The 24,074-nt window shown below is 59.8% G+C and overlaps 2 protein-coding genes across 5 annotated transcripts in view; one reads left to right on the top strand and one right to left on the bottom strand.

Moving 5' to 3' along the window:
* Positions 1 to 3,776: 3,776 nt before the first annotated feature.
* Positions 3,777 to 14,188, bottom strand: BRINP2 (BMP/retinoic acid inducible neural specific 2). The gene is made up of 8 exons (XM_032192725.1): positions 14,138 to 14,188; positions 9,748 to 10,095; positions 8,059 to 8,249; positions 7,719 to 7,906; positions 7,297 to 7,402; positions 6,733 to 6,969; positions 5,936 to 6,158; positions 3,777 to 5,649 (listed from the first exon to the last, which is right to left on the bottom strand). The coding sequence occupies exons 2-8, from the start codon at positions 10,026 to 10,028 to the stop codon at positions 4,533 to 4,535; spliced, it is 2,343 nt and encodes a 780-aa protein (XP_032048616.1). The 5' UTR covers positions 10,029 to 10,095; positions 14,138 to 14,188; the 3' UTR covers positions 3,777 to 4,532.
* A 1,675-nt stretch (positions 14,189 to 15,863) lies between these two features.
* Positions 15,864 to 24,074, top strand: part of ASTN1 (astrotactin 1) — a 41,391-nt gene continuing 33,180 nt past the window's right edge. For 3 of the 4 annotated variants that reach the window (XM_032191912.1, XM_032191913.1, XM_032191911.1), the window contains exon 1: positions 15,864 to 16,166. In XM_032191912.1, coding sequence (XP_032047803.1) covers positions 15,884 to 16,166 — 283 coding nt within the window. In that variant the 5' untranslated portion in view covers positions 15,864 to 15,883. The remainder of the gene's footprint in view (positions 16,167 to 24,074) is intronic. The other variant, XM_032191914.1, reaches the window with a different exon arrangement.

Genomic DNA, 24,074 nt, shown 5'->3' with positions numbered 1-24,074 from the left:
TTGCCTCTGAAGACGTGCTGATCTGCCATTTTATTTTATTTTATTTTTTCCCCTGCTCTTTTTCTCTTCCTTTTTACAAGTCATTGGGTTTTAGGCTACTCAAGAAGCAGCCCCAGCTTTTAGGGAGGTGCGGAGCGCTTCCCCCAAGCAGCAAAGTGCTGATTTCCAACCACGGGGCTGACTGATGGTGATTCCCTTATTAAATTGCACTTAGAGGCAGCGACTGTCAGGCAGGAACGGAGAGCCTCTCCGATAAGTTGGAGCTATTCATTATTAAATTATCTTCATTCACTCGAACAGCTCATTTTCATTGAATTAGATGAAAAGTGCTCAAAGCCAGCTGCCGCGGCGGCTCGCGGGCTGCCAGGAGCATGTTGCGGACGTCACCGCTGGCCTTTCCTCCCGCCTCCAGCCTTTCTGGGGGATGAAGACCCAAACCCGACAGTGGGTGTGAGCAGCCGGGGAGGTGCTTTGGCTGCTGGCCCACACTTGGGGACCTCAAAGCAGCAGTGACGACCCCTTTGGCTCACTGCTCCGGGTGCCATGAGGTCCTTCATGCCTCCCACCATCAGTGCAGTGGCTTCTCTCTTTTTTTTTTTTTTTTTTTTTTTTTTTTTTTCCCCACCAGCATCCGCGGTGGTGTTCCCGGACCAGCTCGGCACCAACTGTTGCTGTTCCTTGCCAGCAAATCTCACCCGGAGACACGGCTTTGATCAGCGCGCTCGGATGTCAGGCTTCAGCCTTGATCAAGGCGAGGGGAGGGATGAGCGCGCGGACTCTTCTGGGACGGTCCAGAAAAAGCAGCTCTGAGAAAAACCTGCTTCAAAGGAAGAGGCGGCGCTGCTGGAGGAAGAGTGAGGAGGAGGAGGAAGGGGGGCTCCAGGGGCTCCCTGTGGGCACGGTGAGGTGTGGGCTCAGCAGGGACAGGGACAGCAGCGGTGACAGCAGTGTCCGTGGGGCTGGAGCTGCTGCTGGGTGAGGGGATGGTGTGGGCCTGGTGGAGGGGCCACCCAGCCAACCTTCTCCTCCTGCAGCTCCTGCACACACTCAGGTGTGCACATACACACACACACACACGCGTGCGTGTGCTCCCCTTCCCTGTGCGCCGCAGATGGCAGGCAGAGGCGCCAGCCAGCCAGATGTGTTTTTCATAGCTCCCAAGCCGGGCATAACTAAACATTTACATTTATTACCAATTAGAGGGGAAACAGACTGTAGTTTTATGGACTGTGTGTGTCTGGGGGTATTTCTCTTCGTGCCCTTACCCCCAGCAACCAACAGTCACTTTCAGGGGGACGTCACCCTTGGGGACACCTCCCTGCAGCCAGGGGACCACAGCGCTGGGGGCACGGGGTGTGGGATCCCCAGCTCTGTGTGCACGGTTCTCCTCTTGCTCCGCTGACGTGCTGGGAGGAAAATTGAATTTATTTTTAGTTTTTTTTTTTTCCTTTCTCCCTCAACCTTGCTGGAGTGTGACAGAGGTGGGAGCTCTTGGCAGCTGGGATGTTAAATGTTTTTCCACATGGTCTCTTGGTTATTAATGGATTTTAGCACTTGACAAAGTAGAAATTAGGAGATAAAAGCTATTAGAAACTAATTTGGGTAATCACTGCGTCTGTTCCCTCAGGAGCCTTCCTGAGAGCACCGCTCCCAACGCTGCCACCTCTTGGGAGAGAGGGGACCCCCTGTGGGATGGGGTCAGGATGCAGCCCAGGAGCAGGTCAGCTCCAGGCACCTCTCCCCTCCCAGCAGCCGCTGGGGATTTATCGTATTCCCCATGGTTTATACACTGTAATTTTGGGCTGTTAAATCAGCGAAACAGGCAAACTAGTTTGGAAAAACAACGTGGGTGCGTTGCAGTGGCTCTGTGATGCAGGAACAGAGCCAAGAGCTCATGGAAGGTGCAGGGCTGGTGGCTTTCAAAGTGAGGGATCGGGGAGGAAAACCACTGCAAAGGGGAGAAAATAGACTGAAGGAGAGAGGGAAAATGTGCTGAAGCAGCTGATGACAACCCAAACAGCAGGGGAAGGCTCCTGCCTGCCAATTAACGAGTCTCTGGTGCTAATTTGCCACCTCGGTTGCACTTCTGAGCTTGTCAGGAGATGGGGAAATAACAGACAAGGCTGAGAAAGAAGCGGCAAGGCTTCGTCTCGCCTCTTGGCTATGCGGGTGCTGCTGGGATGTGGTGTGGTGTGGGCACAAACCTGGGTGCTGGAGCACAGCGTGTTTGTGCAGGCGGGGAAACTGAGGCACGGCGCAGCTCCAAGCCCTGCAAACAGCAGAGTGGTGTTGGCTGAGCAGCTGGAGGCAAAAAGGCCTTAGGCTGCCCAATTTGTGCCCTTGGGTTCGTAGGGACTGCCTCCTGTGGTTTGCTTTGCTGGTTGGGTGTGTACGTGGAGATCCCTTGCGTGCTCAGGGGCATCTCTGCCACGCACCCAGCCCACGTTATGAGGAGGGTGGTGAGGGAGGGTGGCTGGTCAAGGGGCAGTCTGTTTTTTCCCCGCACTCCAAGCATGTTCCCTGGTGCCACCTGCTCGGGCAGGGGGTGCTGCCACTACCACATCCCCCAGGTCACTGCTTTCCTGCTCAGCTGTGACCCGTCCTATCCCTCCCTAGCACACCCAGGGCTGCCTCTCCCTCCCTGTTGGGGCAGATGTCCCACCCTGACCCTCACCAAGATGATGGCTGTAACCCCCCCGTCCTCCCTGTGTGTTTCATTGCCTGACTTTTCTCTTTTTAGGACCAGGAGACACGGGCAAAGGATGACAGCTGTACAGAGAGCAGAAGTCCAGGTGACAGCTTGAGGGATGCTGTAAACACAATAGGCTGCCTGATGGATTGATGGATCAGACAGGGAATATAGTTTATCTACTCCGCTTTTATTTTCCTCCTGCTTATCTCTTCATCTGTATTGCCCAAGGATGGAGGAGAGGGGGAGCAGCAGGAGAGATGAATCCGGGTTGCCGTGGCTCTTCCAGCCGTCACACAGACAAGTTTTGGCAGCCAGGGAGGATTTGGCAGAGTCGTGAAGATTGCCTTGAGCAGTGGGGCTGCTGCTCTTCTTCAGCCCTGGGGTAGGAAGCAGGGTAGGAAGGGGGCTTTCCCACTCCTGTCTTACCTCCATGGGGCTGGAAGTGATGTCTTTTGAAGACCCTGTGATGGGGGATGCAGTGCTGCCCTTGCTGCCTGCGCTGGGTTTAGCTGATGGGGAGCTGAGGCAGCTTTGGGGGCATTCAGGATGAGCTGCACCTGGTTTTTGCCCCTTCTAAGGGACAATGAACGAGGAGGGCAATGAGGACACTGCAGGTATGGAGCAACCTCCCTCCACAGCCCAGGGAAGGGCACCACGGCACAGCTCTGACCATCATCTATGTGGCTGAGTGCCCAGAAAGGGCGGCTGAGGTCAGTAAGTGCTCGTCTCCTTCCACACCGCATCTTCGGGGCACTATGAGAGGCTCCTACTATGAGAGCCTCCATCTACCATGCCCGAGGAGGTGCTATGTGCCACAGTGAGTGCATCTGACGGTCATAATGGGCCGCCTCAGAGCCCCTGGCACAGCCCTGGCAGCTAACCAAGCCCTTGGTGGGAGGCAGAGGGCCGGCCAGCATGGGCTGAGCTCCCAACCTCTGCCCTGGGGACACAGCACGGGGGTCTCCTCACCACCCCCCTGCAGCATGGCAATGGAGAAGCCAGGGCCAGAGATGACAGTAAGTGTTCTTTTTTTTTTTTTTTTTTTTTTCTCAGTTGTTTTGGTTACTCTTGCTCAAAAAAAGGCATTTTTTTAAAAAATATATTAAACAGATACATTTTACTAAGATGTCCCTTGGCTGGAGCCACCGACGAGAAATTACCCTCCCCAAATAAATAGGCTTAAAAAACTCCCTCCCAAACCAACCAAATAAATACATAAATAAAACATTTTTTTCCTTCTCTTTCCTTCTCTTGCTCTTGTTTTGCTGTAAAGAAAAGTGGCCCAGAGGTCTCTCCCGGTGTCCACAACAGCAGTGCCCATGGGGCAGACGCCAGGTCCCTGCCCGTGTGCGGGGTGGTGGTGCCTCGGCTCTGCCCATCACATCTTGGTCCCCCCCATGCCACGTGCGAGGACGCAGCCGCAGGAAGGTTGGGATGTGAGAGCATCAGCAGAAAGACATTTTAAAAAGCCTATGAAGCTGGGGCACTACGGAGATTGTCGCTGGAGGAACTGATGGTGTGCACCAGGTTGGGGTCTTGAGGGGTTCGCTGTGGTGGGGCCAGCAGCTGCCTCCATCGGAGCTGTGTCCCCCAGCCAGCAGCACATCCCCTTGGCCACCAGCGTGGCGTGCTCGAGCAGAAGCAATGTCCCCACCAGAGTCATCCCGTGCCCTAGGTCCTGCTGCCTTCCTCCGCTTGAGCCCTGCATCCCTTCAGCCAGTGGCTGGGTGTACTGTGGAAGCACGCAGTTGGCACTAAGGTAAGGCCTTGATTTAATCTGTCGGGGGTGTTTTTCCTCTCTCCCGTCCCTGTCGCTCCGCTGTCTGAGCAGCCCTGGCTGTTAGCTGCACAGTTTGCCCGTCTCCTGCTCCACTGCGTTGGGCAGCTTGGCGCTGAAGGCCCGCAGGGAGGACTGGATCCTGGCCACCTCATTGTTGGCCAGCTTGAGCCGGTGGCGCAGCAGGCAGGTGAAGAGGTCGAGGCGGGTTTTGCCGGGGGGCGACAGCCTGTTCACCCGGTCCCTGATCTCCACCAGCTGCAGCATGGCCGAGTCCTGGGAGCCCTGCGTGTAGGGGTAGTCCAGCTGCAGGATCAGGTCGCGTATGGCGTCCGGCTCAAAGGGCAGGCTGTAGCCGAAGACCTGCAGGCTGTTGATTTTCATGTACCCCAGGTTCTTGGAGGGGTCTGCCATTTCCAGGGGCTCATAGTAGATCGTCTCGTTGGAGCTGTCGTCCAGAGACTTGATGCGGCTCCGCAGGTAGACATGGACTGTCTCAAAGAAGGTCTTCCACTTGTTGCCCAAGGTGAGCGTCCAGTTTTGGCACTGGGCAGAGGCATCCACGTTAGTCCTTTCCCAGTCTGGGAAGCTGCCCTCGTTGACGGGCACGAACCAGCTCTCCGAGTGGCTCCCCCCAAAGGGGTTGACATAGATGGCCATGACGGGCTCCAGCGTGCTGTTCTTGGTGAGGCAGATCTGCAGGGAGAGGGCCAGCATGACGTGCACCAGCCCGGGCTTGTACTTGTTGCTCTTCAGGGTCAGGAGCATGCGCTTCCTCCAGGAGGGGTCGAACCAGCTGCCCAGGCGCATGTCGTTGCTGATGAAGATGGAGTGCACCTCGATGCGGCTGTCCCGCTTCTGCAGGAGGTACTTGAGCTCCAAGTCCTGCAGGTCTGTCTCCAGCCCCAGGTAGTGCTCCAGCGAGTCAGCCACCTCGGGGCGGCACGAGCCCTGGGCCAGCACGTAGCCCTGGTTGCACGCCCCGCAGCGGGTGGTGTTCTCCTCGGCGCAGCTGGCACAGGCTGTCCCCTCGCCCAAGGCACACGGAATGGACCCCTGGCAGGAGGGCTGCTCCAAGGGGCACGTGCAGCTGTGGCTTTCCTCCAGGAAGGTCCCGGGCACAGCGGTCTCGCTGCAGTAGAGGAGCGACTGTGCACGGCTCCACCAGTAAGGAAGCGACCTAGAGGAGAAGGGACGGGGAGGACAGGTGCTTAGGGGGGCTCTGAAGGGCCACCCGCCCTCTGTTCACTTCTTGAGGGCAACACAACTCAACCAAGCCTGGTTTTTCACCTTGAACCCAACCTCTGAGGACCATGTCCCCAGGTGGCAAAGCTGCCTCTACTGCCCACCCACCCCAGGAGTTCCCCCCAGCAAGGTGGGAGCCCCTCTGGTCCCAGCCATGGGGCTGAGCCCCACTCGGAGCTCTGCCGGTGTCTCCTCAGGGGACGGGGAGCATGGCAGCCTACCTCTCCTTGGGCAGTTTGAAGTGAGGCTGCCGGTGGCAGCGTTTGCTGAGGTTGAAGAGCCTGCGGATGATGCGGTGGGTTTTCCTGGCGAGCAGCTTCAGGCTGGTGCCCAGCTGCTGGTAGCGGTGCTGGACATCCAGGTCCATGGCCCAGAAGTGGGAGATGGCCGTCCTGTTCAGGAAACGGTCCCCTGGGAGCCTCTTCACCAGTGCCTGGAACTCCTCTGTGAGAAGAGAGACTGAGTCAGCAAGCCCAGTGGGGTGAGCAGCGAGAGAAGAAAGCAAAGGTAAAGCAGGAGCCAACCTCCCTCCAGGCAGGGTCCTTCCTTCAGGGATTCCCCCCCTCCCCGCTTAAATATTGGTGGGGATGTGTCTCCACAAGGTGTGAGGGAAGGTCTTTTCCTTCCATGTGCTCCCTTCCCCAAGCTCTGAGGGTTGCTGGGACAGTGGTGGCCCACCACGCAGCGCTGCCCTCACTGCCCTGCAACACCCTGGGATGGCTCTCAGGGGGCTGGTGTGACCAGACCCTGTCCTTGGTGTCACCAGAGGTTGTCACTTCCCATTAAAAAATGCCCGCAGGCTTCTTATTTTTCATGGCAAGACCCATCCTACATGCTAAACATGGATCCTCTGGTGCCCCTGCAGCACCCCCCACCCATCCTGAGCACCCATGGGTGCTCCCCAGATGCGTTTGCCACCCACCACTGCTACAGCATCAGGGCCAGCTGGAGAGCTCCAGGCACAGAGCTGCTTTGGGGTCTGGGTCCCAGCACCCGCGGAGCTTTCCCCCAGCCTCACCTGACTCCTCGAACTGGCCGTGGTGGCTCTCCCAGGCGCGATGGAGCTGGGCGAGGCTGCCTTCCAGCGCCTGCACGTCGGCCTCGGGGCAGTTGCAGTGGGGGAAGGCGGGCTGGCACTGGCAGCGGCAGTCACTCTGGCGGCACAGCAGCTCCCCGGCCGAGCCGCAGGCAATGTAGCTCAGGGCAGCTGCCACAAAACGCTCCCGGAGGTGCGGGGGGAGCACCGTCTGCAGCCCTGCAGGCAGGAGGGAGCCCCCGGGGTGGTCAGGGCACCCGGCACGCCCAGCCTGGACCCCATCCCAACCCGTGTCCCTCCTGGGTGCCCACATCCATTCGGAGTGGAGCCGCCTGTCTGGGCTCTCCATCGATTGCGGCTCCTCTTGGCAGAGGAGCAGCGGCCCCTTCCTGGCCAGCTTTGATTTATTTTTAGTGTTTTTTTTGTTTGTTTGTTTGTTTTTTTTTTCTTAAAGCAGCAGCCTGATCCAGCACCCTGCATGCCTCCCTGCCTGCCTGCCAGCACCCCTCGGTGGCACTCGTGCTGTCCCCGCTGCACGGGCCCTACCTTGCAGCTGCACCTTGTTCTCCGGGCTCTGCACCAGCACCGAGCTCACCGAGTCCAGGTTGTCGTAGTTGCTGCAGCCGAGCGGCCCCGTCCGCGTCTCTGTCACCTAGGTGGGACCCACAGGGGCTAAGGGACAGGGCAGGGGGCCAGGGCTGCGTGCTGCCACACGGCACTGTGCACGGAGGGGGCTGCAGACAGCCCGTGGCCGTGCCTCAGCTCGCAAGGCGCTGCGGCAGCAGCTCGGAGAGGAGAAATAGTTGCCTGCTAATTGCCTTGTCGACAGCCGGCAGCCCCGCTGAAAAACGCGCCTTCATTAGCGCGCCCGATTTCCCATAAATAACGCGGGTGGGCCAAACTTTGCTCTGCCCCTGCCTCGCCGCCGTCCCCCTGCCCGCCGTCCCCTCCCTCGCGCCCTCGCCCACCTTGATGGCGGCGGTGGCGATCTGGATGTGGTGCAGCCGGCGCAGCGTGCTCTCCCGGTCGATGAAGTAGGAGGCCGCCAGCTGGTGCAGCGTCTCCAGCGACACCGCCGAGCTGTTCCCAGCCCCCGCGGGCTCTGCCCTGCGGCTCAGCTTGCGCTTATCCACAAAAATGGTCAGCGACTCCTCTCCTGTGGGAACATGCCATGCTACGGGGGGCTGCTGGGCTCCCCTTTGTGTCAACATTTCTCCCCCAGGTCCCACCAGTGCTCACTGCCCTCCTGTTCCCCTTCCCTGTGCTTGGGGGTGGCTGCCGGAGCGGGCAGCTTCCCTCCCAGCTCACCTCCCAGCGTGGCAGCGAGCAAGAAGTGTGTGCCGTACTTCTTGATGATGCTGTCGGTGACCTGCTGCAGGCTGGGCCTGCGCCCCAGCAGGCGGATGTTGCGGATGAATTCGGGGGCGAGGGGCAGCGGCAAGCTGAAGAAGTCCTTCCTCTCCAGGGCCAGGTTGTTCACCTTCCAGCGGGCGAACTCCCTGTGGGACGAAGGTGAGGAGAGCGGTGGTGAGAGCCACAGAGGTGGGTGGGGAATGGGGTGCCCAGGTGCAAGGCTCCATCCCACCCTGAGCCACTGATGGGAGGCATCAGAGCTGTGCATGTGACATTGGTGTCACCTCTGCTGGGACACTGTCACCACTCTGCTGCCTGTGCCAGCCTGCTGGGCCAGACCTCATCCTGCCAGCCTCATCCATCCTCATCCCCAGGGATCCAGGTGGAAATCCAAGGTCTGGTGTCTCTGGATAACGGGCAGCGCTCTCTTTGAAGCTGGAGGTACCGGGACGAGGCAGTGGATGGGGTGAGGATGCTGGGGGTGGCGGGCACGGTGACGGCAGGACGTGGGACACTGGTGCTGGACCCCACTGAAAGCTTGGGTTGCTCAGAGCAGGGCAGGATCTGGCCTTTCCCCTCCACCAGTGGGCTCTTGTAGGGGCAGGGGGTTGACCGTGTGCCTCGAGCAGACCCGAAGCGTGGTGGGATGGCAGTGGGGAAGGAGGAGGGCAGGATGGGCTGGCGCTGGGTGACATCTCTGTGCCATCCGGGAGCCCCCAGCACCGCGGGCTGTGCCAGCCTGCTGCTGCCTCAACCAACAGCCCTGTCAACACCCAGCGGCCAGCTTCAGCCTAATCTTCAGCGTTTTGCTCTAATTAAAACCAGGCGGTGTCTCTCCAACAGTTTAATTAGAGCTGATTGGGAGAGAAAGAGGAGAAGGAGGAGGAGGGAGGGAAGATGGGCACGAAGCAGCTGAGGGACTCGGCAGGCACCGGCCTGCCTCCCATGGTGACTTTTGGGCTCAAAAAGCATGATGCTGGGGTGAGGGGGGTGATGCTCCCTCTCCCGGGTGCAGTGGGATATGCAGGGATGGAGGCCACCAGCACTGCACCAGGTCCCCCTTGGTCCCATCCCATGGGCAAAGCGAGGCTGCCTGCAGGTTGTCTTCCTCCTCCTCCTCCTCCTTGGTGCAAGCCGGCTGCTGTCCCAGCGGGTGCTCCTTCCTGTCCCACCTCCGTCACCAGCAGCAGCCCCGGAGGATAGCAGCGTGCAGGGAAGGGGAGAAGGGGAAATGAGCTCCCTGGGGGTGCCGGGCTTCATAACAACGCAGCCGTCCCTGCACTGACGTCAGGTCTCCAGGTAGGGTGCAGCAGGGCTTGCTCTGGTGCCACAAACACCTCCTGGGCTGCAGGGGGCTTTGTGAGGACCCCCAACATCAGCCCTGCTCCTGTAGCATCCTAGCTGTGTGCTTGCATCTCACCCTGCACTGCAAACTGCTGCTGGGTTGGGGAAACACCTGCCTGGGGCCGCATCCTGGCCAGCCCAGCACACGGTGGGGATGGGCTGAAAAGACCCCACCAGCCTCTGCAGCCAAATGTGCGTAGGGTGGGGACCGGCTGCTCCCTTGCTGGGGGGAGACCTGGAGCCCCCACGGGGATCAAACCCCCTCCCCACGACCCCACCGCCCTTGGCGCTGCCTCTCACCTGTAGATCCTGTACCTGGTGGTGAAACCCTGCCGGTAGCGCTCCGTGAAGTCCACGTACTCCTGGGCTCGGTAGAAGGGACCCCGGTCGGTGAGGAGCCAGTCCAGGGGTGCCCGGCCGGGAGAGGATGAGGATGGGGACGAAGGGGACGCGGCGCCGGCGGCATGCTGCTCAGGCACCGCGCCGCCCGCCCCGCAGCATGCACTCAGGGCCAGCAGGGCCAGCGGCCACGGGAGCATCGGGGGGGGCCCGTCAGCACGCCGCAGGTCCTGCCGCCCCATGCTGCTGCCGCCCGGCCGGCTTCTTCATTCTCTCGCCCCGCCGCGCTCCTCAGGGACGGGCCCTGCCCTGCAACGGCACCGAGTGGGGGATGGATTGTGAGAATGGGGCAACCTCATCCTGGTCCTGCTGGCCAGAAGTGACAGGCTAGGTGGGGACAATTCCTCCGCCCCAAATTGACATGGGGCATGGAGCATCTGGGGGATGCACCATGAGGATGTGTAGGTCATCTGGGGTGGCTGCACAAGCTTCTCATCTACCCTGCAGCTGCCTGGGCTGACCGCATCAGTGTCTTGAGGCCAACCAGCATTTATCATGAGCTGAGACCCTTCTGGTGGTAGCATTGGCGCCGAGCATCTTAAACACGGGAGCAGCAGCCTGGGGTAAGAGCCCAAATTTGCCTTTTGCTCGCTGGAGCCGCGAGGCGCGTGGCTCCCAGCTGGCCAGGCTGGGGCAGGGAGAGGCTTCCTGCCTCGTGCCGCGAGGGCTGGCTGCCTGAAAACCCGCTTCAAACAGAGCCGAGTTCAAAGTCAGCGCAGGAACATCAGAACTGACTTGTTCTTCATTAGCCGATGTAAATGCTGGGCGTAAAGATATGGAACTGGGCCAGGGCGGGGAGAGCCGCTGCCCACTCCTGAGCCGGGGATGGATGCAGGGAGGGCTCCCGGGCTTATCTCTGGAGCCCAGCAAAGGCTGCAGACTTCAAATGGCCAGATCTGGGGCTTACCCTGCCCGCCTGGCAGCTTTGTGCTCCATCCCCAGACTCTGCTGCAAGTTAAAACCTAGGAGAAGCCCCCAGCAGCAGGCTAGCTCTGAGATGGGACAAGGTTTTGGGGACCCCATAGCCACCGTGTTTTCATTCCCCGTAGCAGGAACCACCAAACACTCGCCAGCCCCACGCTCTGCCGAACAGGGGCTGTGGTGGATGAATCACCGTGATTAAACACGTATTATTATATTTTTTTTTTCCCCACCTCTTCTATTTTTAAACCCTTAAGGGTGCGTGTTGATGATGCAGGCTCAGCTGGATCCCTGGCACTTGTGAACAAAGCAGAGGGGCTCGCCGGGGTGCCGGGACAGCCGCCTGCGTGCAGCCTGGTGGTGAGACCGCGGGTGGAGGCGTGCACACCAGGGTGCGGTAGGTGCTGCGCACGTGAGAATCGCTGCTGACAGAAGTGTGACAGGCCAGGCGGGATGGGAAGGCACCAGGGGTGGCTATCCCGCACCATCGTTACCATATTTATTATTTATGTTGGTGGTGGGTTAAGTGAAATCAGGATGGACGTACAGAAGCAGGGGACAGCAAAGCTCTTTGGTAGCAAGTGACCCCCTTGACCTCACTACTAGAGCTGGAAATAACTTCCTAATCACTTATCCTTGATCCAAAAGAATGGAGATTTGATAAGAAGCATCTGACTACCCCTCTTTTTTTTATTTTTTTTTTTTGATTTAGGGTTTGTATCACAAAAGCTGGAGAACTTCCAGCTTGCTAATTATTTTTTTTTCCTTCCCCTTTTTCTATAAAAACCTTAAAGCAAAGGAAGAGACGGGCCAATGCAAATATTCTTGGCAGACCTGTCCAGGACCACAGCCTGCTTCCTGGCCAGGCCTGCCTGGTCTCCTTGCAGCCTTGTGTCCCCACTGCCCACAGGACGAAGCCCGGGGTCCCTTTGATGATGTCCCACGCCTGTCCCCCACACCACTGGTCGTATGAGCTGCATCTCAAAAATAACTTGCTGTAAATTTCCACCTCTCGAGGCTCCCTCCTCCCCCTCAGGTGCCCATGAGCAGCGGGGCTGAGCCACAGGAGCCCCATGCCAGCAGCAGCACCCTGCTGCCTCAGGCCACATCATGCTCGCTTCAATGCCAGCGGTGAAGCAGCTCTGGAGCCACGCGCTCCACTGCTAATCAAGCGGAGTTCGATAATTAAGACATTAGCTAATTGTCAGGGACATTAACATTGATTTCTGCCCTTTCACGCTGCAGACACTGATCCGGCCACGTACATGCCGCACAAGGCGTGCGCCGGGGAGAGGCTGGGCTGGCTCAGGGTGCATCGAGCACCCCACGAGCACCCCTGGTGTGGGTGCCCCAGCACCCCCTGGGACAGGGCCAGCCATGAAGCAGTGATGGGGGAGCACTGAGCCCCACAGAGATGCCTCTTAGTGGGAATGCAACCTGAACCGAGTCACCTTCCTGTTAAATGCAGGGACGGTTTATCAAATTAAGGCCGCTTAAGAGAGGCTGGGCAGAGGCTAAGTGCAGTTTAGTGCCTGGAGTGGGCTGACTTGGCTGCGTGTGCCAATGCAAGCTGAGCCACCAGCCCAGCTCTGCCCCCACCCAGGGCCACGCAGGACCCAGCCCTGCCTCTTCCCACCCACGCCTGCATCGCGTCCCGAGGAAGCGCCGGGGCTGCATCGATCTGCCAGGGGAAGGACGGGCGCGAGCCAGGCACCGCCGTGGCGGCAGCGGCGTGGTAATGGGCAGCAAAGCGGGCACGGCGGGGCGCTGGCAGCGGGCCCGCAGCTCCCGAGCACGGGGACAGCCACCTCCCAGCCTGCTGTCCTTGCCTGAGCGGCGGCGTTAGAGATCCCAGCCACCGCTCTGAGCCCATCCCTGCTTCTTGCTATTGCAAAGGGGCTTCGGTAAGTCAGTGCCTTGCCCCCTCACAGCCCAGCAGGCTGGTTAAGAAACCTGCAGGACTCTGTGAATTGGGCTCCTTTTATTAGCTCTCCTTAGAGTGAGGAACTTTGAGGAGAAAGCAAAGGAAAATGTCAGAAAATCCCCGGACTCAGGGAGCGAAGGATTTGCATAAGACATCAAATGAGATGAAGCCCGGGCTGCGGTGGAGGGAGGTGGCAGCTGGGCGCCCCACACCACACCGGTGCCATGTGCTGTGCCCTCTGGCTTCGCTTGCTGGAGACTTTCACACCCGCAGGCAGGAGCCCTCTGAGCAGAGCGATGTGGAGCACGGCTCCCTCCAGCGCAGCAGCGGCTCCTCCAGCCTCAGGCCGAGCTCCCAGCCCCAGGCATCCCCGCGTCCCCCTCCCCGCTGCCAGGGTGGGCACCGGTGCGAGGCGAGGAAGCTCCCAGCCACCCCTCTCCCTGCTTAGTGTCACCAGCGTGGCACCGGGTGTCAGCGAGGCACGGCAGCAGCCGGGCACGGGCAGCCTGGGGAACACGGGGCTGGTGCTGGGATGAGATGTGGGGTGTCAGCGGGGCCCCCCCAGATCTCCCCAGCCCTGCCCTCATGCCGGGCTCAGCCCGCTGCTCTCGGAGAGCAAACACGCCCTTGATCCCCCCCCAAAACCTATCCTGGGGAGAGCGCAGGGGGGTCCTCGGCACCGACCCTCCCGGCTGCAGACGGAGGGGGGACACTGACACCTGCCGGCAGGTCCCGCAGCGCCCGGCCCGGCCCCGGGACCACCGAGGGGGGTTTGGGGGCACCCCAGGACCCCCAGCACCTCCAGCCCGTGCCAACGCAGCGCTCGGGGGGAGAGGGGGACATAGCGCGGGGCTCCCCCGAAAAGGGGAGGCAGAGCTCTCAGAGTTTGGGTTCCTCCCGAAATTAAAGACCGGGGGGGAGCAGGGGAAGAGCCGAGCCCCCGCTCCCCGAGCCCCCACTCCCGGCCCCACACGGGCATCCCGCATCCTCCCCCTCTCGCCCCGGGAACCGTGCGGCGGCACCGAGGCCGGGAGCCCCCTTATCCCCCTCCCCCCCGGCTCCCAGGGTCCAGCTGTTGATCGCTGCGTGCCCGGCGGGGTGGGGGCGCGTTTGGGCATTTTAGAGGGCACCTTCCCCGCTGCTGCCGTCCCGGGGCTCTCCTGGCCCCGGCGCGGCTCGCAGCCCCCCGCTGCCCCCCAGCCCCCCCGGGGGCAGCTCCGCGCTCCGTCCCGGGACAAACCCGGCCGCAGGGGCTCGTCCCCCCCGGGACAAGGTCACCGAGCGGCGGCAGCGCATCCCTAGCGGGCTGCCCGCGGGGAGCAGGGGGGGACACAGGCAGCGTGGGGCACCCCACCGCCCTGCCTCAGCATCCCGATAATCGCGACATCATCCTCATCCCGAGCTCCGGCCGCCCCCCGGGGATGCTCCGCGCTCCCGAGGGCTTACCCCAGGCTCCGGGGTTCTCCGTCCCGTCCTGCCCCGTCCCGTCCTGCCCCGTCCCCTCCTGCTCCGGCTCAGCCCCCCCGGGCCCGGCCCCGCCGCCCCATGGCGCGGAGCCCCCCGGCGGGCAGCGGCCACCCGGGTCCCGCCGCGCTCCGCGGCCGCCGCCGCCGCCTCCACGCTCGCCCTCGGCCGCCCCCTGATATATGCACGGGCCGCAGCCAATCAGCGGCGCCGCCTGCCTCCCCGGGCCCTCCCATTGGTGCTCCCGCGGCCGCTCGCCTCGTGGGGGCGCGGGGGGCGCGGACACGCGTGGGGGGCGCGGGGCGCTCCGGGCGGCTGCGGCGGGGAGAGCGCGGAGCCGGCAGTGCCCGTGGTGAGCCCCAGCAGGCGGCAGCCCCCCGCCTCCAGCCCGCTGGCTGCATGTCCCCTGAAAGGGGAGGGGGTCCCCCAAAAGGGGGGGTCCCCCAAAAGGCGGGGGTCCCCCCCCGAAAAGGGTTTCCCCTGGGAAAGGGTCTCCACGCAGCCCCGCGCTCCTCCTGCGTCCCACGGCCGGGTATTGCAGAGCTGGGTTTGGGGACGAGGTGGGTGGTGTTTGGGGGGAGCGGGCCCGGCGTGGGGGGCTCCCTCGCGTCGTTTCCCACGGCCAGTTCCTCCACTCGTGTCATTTCCCACGGTCATTTTCTCTGCTTGTGCCCTTTCCCATGGTCTATCCCTCCACGCGTGTCATTTCCCAGGGCCAGTTCTTCTGCTTGGGTCCTTTCCCACAGCCAATTCCTCCACTTGTGTCTTTACCCACGGTCTGTCCCTCTGCCCGTGCCCCCTGCCACGCGTTATTTTCCTCCCACGGCAGGGGGATGCTCCTGGGCAACAGCCGCCCCCCCAAGTGGGGACCCCGGGGGTCCCATCGGCTTCCCGCTGGTTGGGGCAGGGCTTTGGGGTCGGTTTCTGGGCCCCACTGAGCAGAGAGCCGTGGGCAGCCTGCCAGGGGGCTTCTGCCCCCAAAGAGAAGGCCAGGCCCCATCTTACAAAACACTGCTGTGGGTTTTTACTGTATTTTTACTTTTTTTTTTTTTTTTTTTTTCCCCTTATCTTCCATTATATAGCCTTTATATTGTCTTTGTATTTTTCCTTATTATTTCTTTATATTTTTCCTTATGTTTTCCTCATATTTTCCCCTATATTATCCTATATTTTTTTCCATTTTCTCCCCATTTATTATATTAAATAATATAAAATATTACAAAATCCACATCACTTTTATTTATATTATATATAAAAAAACATAAAATATTATATTTTCCCATATTCTCCCCATCTTTTTTCCTTATATTCTATCCCCCCCACCCCGCTATATTTCCTTCACGCTCCCCTTCTGCCCCCCCCTTATTTCCCTTTACATTTCCTCCACCCTTCCCTTACACCCCCCTTTCATTTTCCCTTACATTTCCCCGCCGTGCTGGCAGCAGTTCCGTACCGGGCCGTGTGTGTGCAGTGTCCCCCGTGTCCCCCACTCCCTCCTCCCCATCCTTTCCCAACTCCGAAAGCACCCTCCCCATTCAACGAGGCTGAGATTGAGAACGGGGCGGGGAGGGGGGATTTAATTTCCGGCGAACCGTGCCGTGCCGAGCCGTGCCGTGCCGTGCCGTGCCGAGCCGTGCCGTGCCGTGCCGCACGGGGAGGCGCCGTGCCCCGCGTCCCCGCCCCTCGCCGCCGCCGCCCGGCCGGGGCTCGGAGCGGCGGGGCTGCGGGATGGCTTGGGCCGGGCTGTGCGCCCTGCTGGCCGGGTGCTGCCTGGCGGCGGGCAGCGGCCCCGCCGAGGCGGCGGCGGAGGCGGCGGCCAAGGAGCTGGAGTGCAAGCTGAAGAGCATCACGGTGTCGGCGCTGCCTTTCCTGCGGGAGAACGACCTGAGCATCATGCACGGCCCGTCGGCCGCCGAGCCCAAGCTGCTCTTCTCCGTGCGCAACGACTTCCCCGGCGAGATGGTGGTGGTGGACGACCTGGAGAACACCGAGCTGCCCTACTTCGTGCTGGGTGAGCCGAGCATCCCCAGCATCCCCGCCCGGGGGGCTCCTCCCTGCGGCATCCCTGCCCCGGCCGCCCCGCCGCAGCGTGCGCTCCCGGAGGCCGGGGCCGGGGAGGGGGTTTGGGGGGCTCCCTGCGCCTCTCCCGGGGCGGCATCACGGGGGCCGCCACCCTGGGGCTCGCCCCGGTCGGCGGCCCGCAGCCCGAGGCCGGGGGGAGGCCGCCGGAGCCCCCCCGAGCGGAGGCCGGTGGGAAAATGTCCCCGGCGGTCCCCACGCTCTGCCCGCGGGGGCCCTGCCACAGCCCCCCCGGGTCCCCACGCCGCGGCCTGCTCGCGTGGGCCAGGCTGCACTCCCCCCCCCATGACCAGGTACCTCCCTGCGCTGCCTGGGCTCCGTTTCCTCAGATCTGGTGGCCTCATTCTGCTGTGTGTGTTTTATAGCCATATATATTTTTATTTATTTTTTTATTGTCATCCAAAAGCTGACCACTTGCTGCTTTGTTTGTGCTGGGATCAGAGCAAGGCCTCCGCCACCCGGACGCGGGCACCCGCTCCCCTTGGCGCCAGCCGCGCTGTAGCAGCCACTGCAATTTTTAATTTTCAGTGATATTTGTGCCGAATACCAATTTCCTACCAACCCCCCATGTAAGCCCTGGGTGGGCTCCACAGCTGCACCCCCGCCGTGTCTGTGCGTGCCTCCTGTGCACCCTGCCAGCACCTTTGGGTGCCCCGTGACGTGTTCAGTATGCCCCCCTTGCCTGCGTGCTGTCCCCAAAATAATGTGCTGGCGAATGGCTTTGCATGCTGATGGCCACCTCCTGCAACGGCCCCTCTCTGGGTTGTGTCCCCAGTGCTTTGTCACCCTCCCGTCCCCCAGACCTCCTGCAGAAAACCCGTGGTCCTGGCTCAGAGTAGCGCTGGCTGCTGCACGGGCATCCCCCTGCTCCCATGGGAACGGCAGAGGAGGGTGCAGGGATGGAGATGCCATGGGGGGGAGGTTGGGGGACACCCCTGGTTTTGTGCCCAGGGAATGGGGGATGGCTGGAGGGGGCTGTGGGATGCGATGTCCCCACCCGTGGCACAACTCCTCTGTGTGATGCTGCGGCGGAGGCCAGGGAGCGTTGCTCTGGCAACGGGGCCGCAGCGCAGCGGATGCTGCGGAGCCGCGCACGCGTGGCATTGACGCCCCAAAAGCAGCACGGGCTCTCGTCCCCTCCTCGGACCCGCTCCCGAGGAGCCGGACACACATGGCTCTGGGGCGTGGGACGCTCCTGCCCTTCGCATCCGGGGCTGGGATGCGTGGTGCTGCATGGGGAGGGGTCCCAGGGTGCGTCGTGGTGGGCTCTGCTGTGATATCGGTCCCCTGCGAGCCTGCGGGTGCCTGGGGCTGTGGCAGGGTGCGGGGGTGCTGGAGCAGCAGGATGGGCACCCCGGGGGCTCACTGTCCCCGTGGCTTTGCCTGGGTGACTCCTTGCTTCGTCTCCGTCCCTCCCAGCAGGGGATGTGCCAGCTTGGCATGGCCACCTTGTGCAGTGTCATTATTGTTATTATTATTATTGTTGTTGATATTATTATTATTGTTGTTGTTGTTGTTGTTATTGCTGTTACCATTATTATCATCATCACTGCCGTCATCATCCTGGGTGCTGTGCTGGCTGGGGGAAGCCCTCCAGTGCACAGAGGTCTCACAAGACCCAGCCTTGCTACCTCAGGGGCCGTGTCCTCTGCACCTGGAGAGCCCCCAGCCCAAGAAGCCCCTGGGGCAGAGGAGCATCCCTGGCTGGTGCTGAGCACTCTCATTCACTTTGCACCAAAGCTAGCATGGATTTATCCGAGGGCAAACATGGGCATAACCGTGTTACTCTGTGAGCTTGCCCCAATTTCTTTACAACCCCCTTGGGTGCCCTGGCAGCTCCCTGTCCTCCTTGGAGTCTTCCCAGGGGGTTGGAAAAGTTGCTTCAGGGAGTCCATGAGCTCCATGAGCTTGCTGGTCCCCGCTCCGAGTTCCTCCCAAAGCAGAGGGATAGCAGGTTGTTTGTGGGGTTTTATTGCCCCCGTTTATTGATGGGGGGGCACTGGGCAGGGACTGCAGCTGCTCAGGGGTTTGGTGCCCCGTGTTCGCATGGCAGCATCTCAGACACGTGCACAGCACCTCCCGTGCTCACTGGCACGCACTGGGAGGTGGGGATGGAGCAGCGCCCTGCTTCGTCCTTATTTAAATCGGGGGAGCCTCAGTCGCTGCCTTTCATCTCACTTGGTGCTCGTTGCATTAGTTATGGCTTTCCTGAAGGAAGGCTGCCTCTCACCGCTCAGTGGCCATTAAGAAATGCTAATTTTCAGCTCAATATTCCCTTTCTGCCAACCTTCGCAACCCCTTCTTCCTGGCCCGTTGGCTCGGCGGCATCAATCCGCATTTGATATGTCATTAGCTGGCTGCGCACTCAGGCGGGCTGCGGACTTCTTTGGTCCCTTCCCTCTCAGGTTATAAACGGCAAGCGGGGTATTTCCGAGCAGCCTGGCTTCCCGTGGCAATGCAATTAAAAATGCACAAAAGGCAGCATCTCTGCCTCCTTTCCCTTCTCATCAACGTACCAAAGAGGAGTCGCGAAATGCGTTTGGTGCACAAAATGGGCTCGAAGCACGAGAATGCTGGGGAGCTGAGCTGGTGGGTTCAAGATGCCAAAATGTCCTGTTCTCCCTGGGTTTGGATGAGCCAAATGAGCTTTTTTTGCCTACCCAGTTTGCAGCCACGCTGAGCTGCTCTGGGACAGTGGCACCGTGTCCCCTCGTGTCCCCAGAAGTGTCCCCTGCTGCCCGGGCCTTGGCTGGCCGCCTCACCTGCTCAGCAGACAGATGCTCCCAGCCCCAGTGACTTTAATGGATTATCATAAACTCGGGCCTTAATACAAGCTGTCACAATTTCAAATTATCTTACTTTCAAATTAAATAGATTCCTTTTTAAATACAAAATCAATTCTAATTTTTTAGAGGGGTGAGATCTTTCAAAGGCACTGATGAGCTGGGCATATTTAACCGCTGCAGGATATCTCCCTGAAATACCTAACCATTTCTTGCCCTTTTAATTAATTTATTTATTTTTCTATGCTTTTATATTTTCTCTGCTATGCTCTTGGCTCTGCTGTAGGGTGCTTGGGGGCATTGAGGTCAGGGTGGCAGCGGGACGGACCCCCAAGGGGCAGGTGGTGCTTGTTACTTTGGTCACCCAAAGCGCCTCCTTCCTGTGGCAAAGCCATGGGGAGCCCTTAAACCTCCCAACACCCAAAGCTGCCTCTGCCCACAAGGAGCAGAGCTCCCATCACTTGCCTGCCACGTGTGTCAGGCTGAAAGTGGTGTTCCTTGATGGTCACATCCTCCCTCCACCCTGAAATAAAATAATGGGGAGCTCTTTGCACACCGAGGCGATCCCCGTGCCCAAACCATGGCTCGGCTTCATTTCTGGGGAGGTGAAGGCACCCCACCTTTGCTGATGGAGCTCCCCTTCCCCATCCCCATCTCCTGTCCCCAAGGCTAGGGCACGACAGTGGGGTGCAGTGGGGCTGGTCCACCCTGCCGTGGGACCCACAGCATCGCATTGGTGCTAACCTTGCACCTGAGAATAGGTGTAATGGTGAAATAATGGAGCAAATATTAAGAAATTCTTAAGTACCCAGAGAATAACCGAGTTAAATTATACCAGAGGAGCTCAATTGCCTTGCTTAGATTGATTGAATTACTAAATGAGCCTGACTAATGGAATGGAGTGGATATATCGGACTTTTACTCAAGATCCTGAAATAATTTCTCTAATAAGATTGTGAGCCATTAATTGAACTTGGCTTTGATCCTGGACACTGTCGCATGCACCGAGACCCGCCGCTATGATCTATGCTCCCGCGTTCCTGCAGCTGGCGGGATGATGTCCCTGGCGCCCTAACACTGCGTGGTGCAGGGTGCTTCCGTCCGTGCCGATGTTTGCCACCTCCTCTGTTCTCCAGCGAACATCTGCCGGTCATCGCTGAGGCCTCAGTGCTGCAAAATCTCCTCTCTCTGCTGCTTTGGCACCTGATTTTCATGCTGAAGGCACCCTCACAGCCCCCCACTGCCCCCTTGGCCGGGAGCGAGTGTTTCGGTGGCATACCAGCTATGGAGGGCTGCTGTATATTTTATTTATTTATTTTTTTTCCTGGAAAAAAAAAAAATTGGGATTTTGTCTCTGGGAACCCGTTGCCACAGCAACCGTGCATCCAGCCAGCTCCAGCGGCAGCGGGGCTGGGGCATCTCCCTGACCCAGAAAGCAGTGGGGGGAGCCCACTGCAGAGCTTGTGCCACTGCCACTGCCCTGGGGCTCCGTGGGCGTCTGGCTGTGGGGCAGCTGCGGGGGTCTGGTTCCCCCCGTTTTGGCTGCTAGGTGAGCAGAACGATGCTCCCATCTTGCTGAACTCACAGCCTTATTCCTCACTCCCATCCCCACAGAGCCCTGTCCCTTGTGGATGCAGTTTCGGGGGGCATGCTGCCTGCGTGGGTGCTTCAAAAGCCCTCCAAAGCTTTGCCACTCCGCCACCTGCCTCTGCTCTGCCGTCCCCAAGCCAGCAGGTTTTGCTCCTGGGCTCCATCCCATTTCCCACCTTCTGTTTAATTTTTTTAGGACTGCTTATCCAGCTAAACGGGGCACAGGGCAGTCATTACTGGGGGGCAGCATCTCGCTGCAGAGGAGCCCTTCAGATGAAGGGATTTTTACCTCCCAGGACTAAGGAGGCGTCTGGGTACTGGCAGCTCTGTCATTGCAAATGGAGCGTCCTTTTACTGGCACGTTGCTGGGGCTCGCGCCCAGCAGCAGCATGCAGGTCGGGAGGATTTTCCTAAAAAAAGGGAAGAGTTTGATTGCTCGTTGCTGGCTGCTCGGTGTCGAGAAGGGCTGGTCACTAGCTGGTGGTGGCACGTCGGTCACAGAAGCCTGGGTGTGTGACCGTGGTGCAGGAGGAGGCATGGTCCCTGTGCTGGCAGGCTCTGAGGCATTTCAGTAATTAGTATGACTAATGAGCATAGCAGAGCAAGCAGATATCGGGGATGTAGAGAGCTGGCTCTGCTCCTGCGGGGAAGCGATCCAGCTGAAAACCAACCCGGTAGGAGAAGGAGATGGAGAAGGGTTGGAGAAGGTGGCAGGAGGTGTTACGGACAGACCAGCCCTGCCTTTTCAGGGAGATTCTGGGTGGGATTTGGTGGTGTTTGAGCACGGGGGAGCCTGGAAGGGTCTGGCCAGCCCTGGGGTGGCCACACAGAGCTTGGTTTTCCCCCAAAGTAGCCCTGCTCCAAACGGTGGCCTCATGGCCAAGTGTCCCTCTGGTCCCCCCTGCTCATCCAGGGCCGGTGGTGGCACCTGGAGCGGCGGGCACCGAAAAACCCGACCGAGATGTCACCGTCACAACACGGTGGCTGCCTGGGAAGGCAGATATTAGCAACCCCGAAATATCCCGGGGACAGGCTCTTGTGTGATGGGAGACAGTTACCATGGAAACCTCCTTCAAATGAAAAAAAAAGAAAGAGAGAGGGAGAGAAAAAAAAAAAAACGAAATTTAAAGCAGCCCTTGTAGCTCAGAGGAACTGTAGACCTTATTATGGGTTTTGGCACCCCCCCTTTCCCTTTTATTTGTTCCAGCTAACAGCTCCAGGAGACAAGCCAATTAATTTGAACATCCCGAGGGGAGCGGGAGGGCGAGGGCACGGCTCTGGCAACGCGCCGCCGGGGCTCAGAGCCACCCTTCTCCCTCCGTGGGGGGCTCAACGGATGCACCAGGGGGACAAATCAGCCCAGTGGGCTTTGGTGGGCCGGGAGGACATCTGGGGAGGGAGACGTGGTGGTCCCAAGTTTTCTTGCCAGGGTCTGCTTGGCAGCTGTGCTCCCACGGGGGGCTAAGCCCGGCTCAGCGCGGCGCTTCCATGGTGCCCAGTCCCCTAATGATGTCCCCAGCGTCCCCAGCCACGGGGAAGCCTCCTGGAGATGCTGGCTGTGCGCAGGGAGCCCACGTGCTGCAGAGCCTCCCCGGAGCCTGCCTCCCAGCAGCACTCGTGCTGGTGGGGAGCTGTTGTCCCACCTGTGGGAGGGCGGTGGCGTTTCGCAGGAGAGCACAGGTGGCTCCTGGCAGCACACCTGGATGCAGCTCCCCGGGCTTTTCCCTGGTGCTCAGCGCAGAAGCAGATGGGTTTGGTGCTGGAGAGCACCCATTTTTTTGGCACAGGTTGGTGGTGAAGTTTCAGCAGGTCTCTGAGATGCGTGGTTCAGCAAGCACAGCAGCAACTGCAGCTTTGTTTCAGGACAAAAAGCAACCCAACTTTTTTTTCTTTTTTTTTTTAAGTCTTTTTAGAGGGAGATGCTCTCTCCCTGGGTGCGCATCACGCCTTGGCCACTCAGACCTGAAGGACCTCAGTCCTGTTGGGTGGATGATGGAAATGCTGGTGGGTATGGGAGAGAAACATCGCTCGAGTCGTGTCCATTTGCTCAAACCCTTCCCAGATCTGGCTGTAAAAGCTTCTCCTTATTATGTTTCCCACTTTCCTTGCTCAGAGTAAGGTGCGTGGCTGGTTATCAGCCAGAGGACTCTGCCTCTTCAGAAGGACAAAAAATCATTAAAATCTTTTTCAATTAGGTTTCAAACACGAGGAACATCCTTTGGGTCAGAGGAGGCGGTGGGCGAGGGTGGATCTGGCCCCAAGCATCCCTCCTGTGTCCTCCTCCCCCCCCCCAGTGGCAGCTGCACGGGGGAGAAGGGAGCCCTGGGGATAAAGAAAAGCTGTGTCTGGCAGTGCAGGAGCCTGCAGTTCGCCACAGCCTGGAGTCTGGCAGGGCTCTGTGCTCTCCAGATGCCTGAAACACAGCTTGCTCCTCGATTGGGTTTAATTGCACTTGTTTACCGAAATGCTGCATATTTGCTAAAACGGGGTGCAGCGTCCCTCCAGCCCCGCTCTCAGCACCCCAGCTCCATCCCCGATGGCACGCCGGGATGGCAGCATTGCCCTGACAAAACCAGGATGCTTTCCTCTTAATTTTTCCCCCCAGCTTTCTCCCCACAGCCTCGCTCCCTGCCTGAAGAGCCCGGCAGGTAAACGCCGCGCTGCCCTGACGCGCAGCCACGATCCAGCCGAGGCGTGCTGGAGATGAAGAGCCCTGTTACATAACTCGGACTGCAATGCAGAACCCTCGTTTATATGTTTAATTATCCCATTCCCCCTCCCTGCTACGTAGCAGAGGGGCTGGCGTGTGAGTGTGGGGTGCCGGCGGGTGAGGATGATGCAGGAAAGCCTTCCTCTGCCACCCCGTCCCTCGGCCATCGCGCTGCTCCTGCTCCCAGCCAGCTGGAAGGGACTGGGCCCATGGTCTCTACCCCTGAGCTGGGTGGGAGAGGGGTCTAAAAACGTGAGGAGAAGGGGTTTGGATCTTCAGAGGTCTCCAAGGGCAGAGCTCTGCTGTGGTTTGTCTGCCTTTTATCCCCCCCTTCCGAGCTCCCACTCTGCACTTTCTGTCCTTCTGACAAAGGCAGCCAGCTCCGAGCAGCTTAGGCTTCAAAGTTCCCAAAATAACAAAGGTTAAAATATATTAAAGAGAGGGAAAAAAAAAAATCAAAAATTGCTACAAGATCAAGTCAGTGCCCTGCTTGCACCTGGGCTCGGTGCTTCAAAGAGACTGTGAGGAGCCCCCGTGGCATCCACTTTCTGCGAGCAGCAGCTCAGGGCTGATGTCTTCATCCTCCTGAACCCCTCCTCTTCCTTGTGCCTTCATCCTCCTGGAACCTTCACCGTCTTGGACTCCTCATCCTCCTGGCACCGTGGGGAATTCCCTGGGGATCAGCCCACAGAGAGGGGAAGGGATGGGAGGGGAGGGGAGGCTCAAGGGGCAGGTGACACAGGTGTCCCCTCAGCCC

This window comes from Aythya fuligula, chromosome 8, assembly GCF_009819795.1.
Source record: "Aythya fuligula isolate bAytFul2 chromosome 8, bAytFul2.pri, whole genome shotgun sequence".
Lineage (NCBI taxonomy): Eukaryota > Metazoa > Chordata > Aves > Anseriformes > Anatidae > Aythya > Aythya fuligula.
Note: the sequence above shows the minus strand (reverse complement) of the source record. Positions and strands in the feature narration are given on the sequence as shown.

What these genes read in the sequence shown, in the direction of transcription:
- BRINP2 (XM_032192725.1), bottom strand. Translation starts at nt 10,028, where the DNA reads ATGGGGCGGCAGGACCTGCGGCGTGCTGACGGGCCCCCCCCGATGCTC. An exon ending in GCTCGCTGCCACGCTGGGAG is followed by an intron (nt 7,907 to 8,058) that starts GTGAGCTGGGAG and finishes ATGTTCCCACAG; the next exon opens with GAGAGGAGTCGCTGACCATT. An exon ending in TTCAAACTGCCCAAGGAGAG is followed by an intron (nt 5,650 to 5,935) that starts GTAGGCTGCCAT and finishes CTTCTCCTCTAG; the next exon opens with GTCGCTTCCTTACTGGTGGA.